Source organism: Phoenix dactylifera, unplaced genomic scaffold (genome assembly GCF_009389715.1).
Source record: "Phoenix dactylifera cultivar Barhee BC4 unplaced genomic scaffold, palm_55x_up_171113_PBpolish2nd_filt_p 001603F, whole genome shotgun sequence".
NCBI classification, from domain to species: Eukaryota; Viridiplantae; Streptophyta; class Magnoliopsida; order Arecales; family Arecaceae; genus Phoenix; species Phoenix dactylifera.
In genome coordinates, this window is record NW_024068908.1 from 74,130 (window position 1) to 80,462 (window position 6,333).

Consider the following 6,333-nt stretch of genomic DNA (forward strand, 5'->3'; position numbering starts at 1 on the left):
TTCGGATGTGAAAGCTCAAAAAAAAAAAAAAACTCGCCACGAGTCCACGGGCAGAGCAGGGTGGGGGCCTTCCATGAGCCGGGGGCCTTAGGCGACCGCCTCGGTCGCCTAAGGCTCGAGCCGGCACTGCCTTGGAGAGATGCATGATGTTGAGGTCAAGGGAGATCGGCCTCCGGCCTGCGCGTTCAGCGCTACGGGAGGATCTGCCGCCCTCCGACCTCGTCCCCACCGGTCTCAGACAACGGAGGCGACTGCTTCTCCTCAGAGATATTGTCCGCTTTGGGCGTGTTGTGTGCTACTCTTGGAGGTCCGCGTAGGTATTAGCTCCTTTGGCGCGTCATGTGCTACCCTCACAGTTTTGCCCCACAAAAGGCGTCTCTGAAGAGAAAGGAGTTGCCCCTCTCCATTTAAGGAACGAACCTTTCTGCTATCTACTCGATATAGGACTAAGTTCGAACCCTTTATTCTCACAACGCATGCCATTTTTCTTTGCTCGTCCTTAATTAATTAAAATTTTAATTAGACAACTGACGTTCGGATAATTGGAAAAAACCAAGAAGAACCTTCAAGCTCAACAGCTTTTTTTCATTTTTATTTGAAAGTTTTATGGATGCAAACTGTAGGAAGGTTTAAGGTAGCTTGCAATAAAAGCAACGGTGCCTTTAACTGGAATAATTAACAAATGAGAATTCTTAAATCATTATCAAAAGTTTTGGGACGAGACCTCCTGATTACGGTTTTGCCGTTCAAATTGTAAAGGAACCATTCTCTGCTGGCTACTCTTTTTTTTTTTTTCCATTTCATTATTTCATGAAATGACTTGGTATGTATCATTATTTCATGAAATTGTAAAACTTATAATAACAGTTGGAAAACCATGGGAACAAGTGGCATCACTAAAAGTCCTTGTCGTGGTTTAGAAGACCGTTGGTATAAACAACTCTATAGCAACGGTCTTAAGTCATCCTACGGTGACCCTTTGTAACTGCCCGTATAACTTGTTCTGGTAGCTTCAACCATTGCTATACATATTACCAAAATTATAAAATATGTTTATTGCCAATTAAGTTTTATTCAATCAGGAAATAGTCTTTATAGAGTACCATTGTAATCTAAATTTTTTTAGCAATATACATGAATAACCATTACGATATTATAATACTTTTATAATAATTTTAAAATTATTACTATAAAATATAATATTTTGTAAGGATTATTAGGTACTTTGCTATATGATAACTTTTAGCAACACTCCTGACAAGCTGCAATATTACATATCTTTTGTGATATATTTTAAAACCATTACTAAAAACCATTTATAGTAATAGATTTTGTCCAACAAATACAGACTATATTTGTTATAGTGCATCAAAGTTCCCATGACATCCGACAATACAAGCCCCACCTAAACTACCAACATATACATGCACTTCACCTCGTTCCAACCCAACTTAATCAATTAAAGGAAAGAAAATTTTCTTCCACAGCTCACCAAACTGTTCATCAACCATCCCATCTAAACCACCCAAATGTGCAGCATATTATGATGGCCAGAATTTTACATGATGCAACACCAAGGCTCATAATTTTGAGAATACATATATGGGTGCTCTATAACAAAATGATGGGGCCAACCTATGAGCTCCATAGCCTTCACAAGCTTGTCTTCTTCTTTCTTCTCATCCGCCGGTGCCACGCTAAGCAACTCTGCGTAGTTCATTCGCTTCCTTAACTTTTTTACCAGGGTAACTGGGTCGATCCCATCACCAACAACTACAATTTGGTCCTTCTCCTTTCCATCTAGACTCGCAGATGTTATACCTATAATAATTCCTTGAGTAGGTGATATAAGATGCTTTCATAACTATAAAAGGTTAACACCTACTCAACAATATGAGAATTACCTTCAAGTAAACTAGTGCCATCCATATCCAACATTGACTACATCATATACACCATTCATATTTCTTGAGGGATATCTTTGGTTGCAAGAAAAATTATATAAATTTTTTTGGAAGAATTTAGTTTTTTTGTTTGTCTTGATAGAAATTTGACAAATTTGAGAAAAGATCGAGTTTTTTTCTTTTTAAGTAAATTTTCTTGCAACCAAATATATCCTAAAAAGATAAAAATCACAATTATAGTATGATCTATCAAAATATCATAATAAACCTTATTAAAAAATAGACAATAAACAAAATGATTAAGACAAAAGGAAATGAAAGAAATCAAATATATTTACGAATATGAATGTGCGCATGCGTGTATTTATATCAAAATTATTGAATAGTCGTGAAATGGAGTATATTTCTAACTCAAAAAGGCTTTATGGAAAAATTAAGCAGATTTTTAGAACCAAAGGCCTAAGAGTAGCAAAGGACCTCCATGATTGATACGGACTTCAAGCTCAAAATAAGGTGTAGATAAAAGTATACACTTAACGGAATTTCATGGAAGTTTTCTTTATGATATAGTAATGAATCATTTCCCTTTTAAGATATTAGTACAAAAATTACCATTGAATCCAACCACAGTTTTGAGGGCCTTGGAGCGCTGCTTTGCATCCACCATGCCGAGCCTTATCACCACCTTTTGCTGCGAGGAAAAACAACAGTTGTAAGTCAAATTATCAAAGTACTTCAGCTATAACCTCCACAAGCCTATGTTGCTCTTCAAGAAAGAACTGATTCTCCTACTAATCTCCCACCTTTCCCATCTACGAAGCAGTCGGACACACACTACTTGATGTTTTGTTGGGCGCTTGGTAATGTCTAAGTGACCTGAAATCTAATCAATTATCCTCTATATATATACATAGCCGTAGCTAAGGGCATAAGCAGGAGCGAAATGGGATAGCACGATATGATCGGCCTAGAAACAAAGGATGGACTGGAACACATGTTGACTTGTCCCTCTGCCGTTAATTTTTCATGGTCGGCTTGATTCTGGTCTATTCTATGTTGATAGTTGAATTTTAGGTTATTAGTGGTATAGATCGCAGTAAGATTTTGCAATTGTCATTGATTTTCCGAAGTGTCCCATTTTCCACAGAATAGGCTTCTTCGAGTCAAACAGCGACTCCAAAGTCATCCGACCCGGTCTTTCAAAGAGTGGAATATTTCCTTTTCAAAGGTTGCTCTCGATATCCATATAGTCTGCTAGGGAATTTGATCCACTTGGCTTCATTTTCTGATACAATAATTTATGCCAGGTGTGTGCCCCTCGTATATACACGGGTTTTGAAGTACATGGAAAATTAAGAAGTTTGAACATAGTTTCCGAAACCCATAGCAATAATCAAGCATGTCACTTGGAACCCGAAGCCCTGGCTCATGATGTATCTCGCCAGCTCCAATTTGGTGAGCAGATCGGATCAAAATACTTGTATCCACACAGGGGCAAGCTCCGACTAGGCTGCTTTGCATTTGGTGACGGCGTCGTTATGTGTATCTCGTCACATCTCTACTTCGCTGTCTCGCCCTTTCTCTCTGTGGAAAAAACCTAGGCTCCTTGGAACGGTGGGCCCTCCACAAAGACAGCGTTCCAAACGAAGGGAACCCGTGCCTCGGTTTTCTTTCGCGCGGAAGGATCGATGCTCTTTCGCTCGGTTGGACTGCGCCATTTGGATGGGGGACGGAGATGGCTCGGGTTTGTAACTTTCGCCACTTGTTAGCCGCCGTGTAGGATATGTTTCTCTGGTGGAAGTTCTTTCTCGCGAGCACGGGATAATTTATTACTGCTCCTTAAAATATTTCGTATTTTGCGAACTTGATAGGGAAAGGTGATGAGGATACCAGGATACCACAATTTGATTGAATAAAGAATTGATGGTGCTCAATTGAGGCTGATCTTGCGACACCTCTAGTGTAGACGTACGGGACCAAGCACGTGTTCAGAGAGGTAAATGAGGCTCGTAAATTGGATAACTTTATATGTGGCTAGTGCCGGAAAAAAGAAGTTGCTTAGGGGCTTATTGTTTGTCTAATTTTAGGAAAACACACTTTTCAAATTAATTAAGAAAAGAAAATTTATTTAAATGGACATGGAATGAGCCAATGACAAGGACATGTTAGAAAATTGTGAAATTTGATGGATGCCACTGAGCCTAGTGGATGTGACCCAAGTTACATATCTTTTAGAACAAGGATGATATCTAGATGACATGAGATGACTGATTTTTATTTCAACTTTATTATATGTAGATCGGCTCCAATTTTATGACATTCATAGCCCCTCGCAGTGAATAGGCCATGGTTATTTGTAGCATCCATTCTCGGATTGGAAGCTAAATAGATCCATCGTCTACCTGTCCTACTTGCATCCTAGAAAATTATCATGATGGTATCCTTAGCTTGCCAAGATTGGACTTCGCTTCTATTACTATTATTTTAAAAAAGGAGGAACTTCTCCCTGCCAAGGATCTGCGACTAATCAGCCTTGTTTACAGCCTCTATAAAATTATCATAAAGATTCTTGCGAACGAACTGGCTGCATTTCATGAATCTCGGTCCACCTTCATCAAAGGACGTCGCATCATTGAGAATTTTCTATCGGCACATGAAATGCTTGCATGCTGTAAGAGGTCTGAACACAGATATATGCTTTGCAAGTTGCATTTCGACAAGGCTTTTGACAAAGTCAGCTGTGACTTCCTCTTTGATGTTTTATGGGCTAGAAAATTTCCTCCCGATGGATTTGTTGGGCGCACTGTCTCCTATCTTCTACCTCTATTGCTGTATTGGTTAATGGCTCACCGAGAACATGGATTAATAACAAGCAAGGATGGAGGCAGGGTGACTCGTTTTCTCTAGCTCTCTCCATCTTGGTCATAGAATTCTTATCAAGAATTCTTAAACTAGCTAGTTCTCTCAGTCTCACTGCAGGAATCGGAGGAAACATGAACTTCAACAGCATCAAAAGCCTCTACTTTGCTGATGATACTTGTTGGGGGGAATAGGATTTTTTCCAAATGACATAAATGCCCCTAAGAAGCCGTACAACTTCCGACCCCGGACGGCCGAAGTCGGCGTCCGACTTCGGAGCGCCCGACCTCAAGACGACCGACCTCGAGACCTCCGACCTAAGAAAAACCCCGATGTTCGAGGTCTACTCTTGTCAGCCACCTACTACGGCCGTGCGCCTCTGAGGTCTGGCCGAGGACCATACCCTGACGCCCCTCTGGCATTTATTGCGCATGGTCGCTGTAACTCTCCGGCTTACTCCACAATAAATGCGGATCTCCGGCTTACTCCACAATAAATGCGGATCTCCGGCTTACTCCACAATAAATGCGCATGGCTCCTGTCATCTACGGACTCTCAGCTCTCCGCGGCAAATCAGCCCAGCAGAGTCTAGTCAATTATGATAAGTCTCCGATCTCGGCCATACCTCCGACATCAATGCAATAATTCGCCTGATAGCGTGCTAGTTCGGGCTGTACGACGCCCTCATCGCCGACATCAGTGCAATGATTCGCCTGACCGTGCGCCGACCCGAATGACATGCCGAGCCGTACTACGGCTTCGCCCTGTTACATCGCAGGTAAACCGACCCCCGCCTATAAAAGGGAGCCTTGGCCTCTCAGGGGGGGAAGATGGATGCACTCTACTGACACTGTTTATCTCCTTCCTACACTATTTGCCCCCTCCCTGACTTGAGCGTCGGAGGGCCGGCGCCGGAAAACCCGGCCACCGGCTCGTGTGCAGGCACCCAGACGGAGGACGCCGCCAGCTGACGGATCGTCGCCTCGCCCCGTGGACCAGCCGTCCCTTCTCTCCGACAGCCCCAGACGGAGGACACCGCCCGCCGACGGACCGCCACCCCGCCGTGAGAACTCGCCGCTCCCTCTCCTCGACTGACGATTGCCCCCGGGTCCAATTTCCAGCAACAGTTGGCGCTAGAGGAAGGGACCGAGTAGCAGTCATAAAGTTGAGAAGTAAGGGAGCCTCTAACGCCTCCCGGCGTCCCCCGCAAAGTCCTGGATACTCTGTCCAGAATTCTCCAACTCCGGCGGACCCGGTTTCTCAGGTCCAGCCGGAACAGTTTGACGCCTTGGTACAGCAAGTCCAGGCCCTGGCCGCCGCCGTTCAGGGTCTGCGGCGCGAGGGAGCCTTACCTACGCTCCCCCCACGGGCTCAGGCCCTGCCGGAGTGTCTCCCCAACGGCCCGGTTTTCCCAAGCCAAAACCTGCATGGCTCCTCCAGAGCCAACAACGAAGAACGAGCTTCCCCCCGGAGGGAGTCACCGGGAGAAGGCTTCGACCGGAGGCCCCAGCTTTCTGAGGCGGAGTCAGCCCCAGACCACCGTGAGCCGGCGCAAATCACGGCGACAATT

The 6,333-nt window shown here is 43.9% G+C and overlaps 1 protein-coding gene across 1 annotated transcript; it reads right to left on the minus strand.

The window, feature by feature from the left end:
- Positions 1–604: 604 nt before the first annotated feature.
- On the minus strand, positions 605–2,716 carry LOC120108868 (disease resistance protein Pik-1-like). The gene is made up of 4 exons (XM_039122599.1): positions 2,708–2,716; positions 2,517–2,595; positions 1,636–1,821; positions 605–666 (listed from the first exon to the last, which is right to left on the minus strand). The coding sequence occupies exons 1-4, from the start codon at positions 2,714–2,716 to the stop codon at positions 605–607; spliced, it is 336 nt and encodes a 111-aa protein (XP_038978527.1).
- Positions 2,717–6,333: the final 3,617 nt, after the last annotated feature.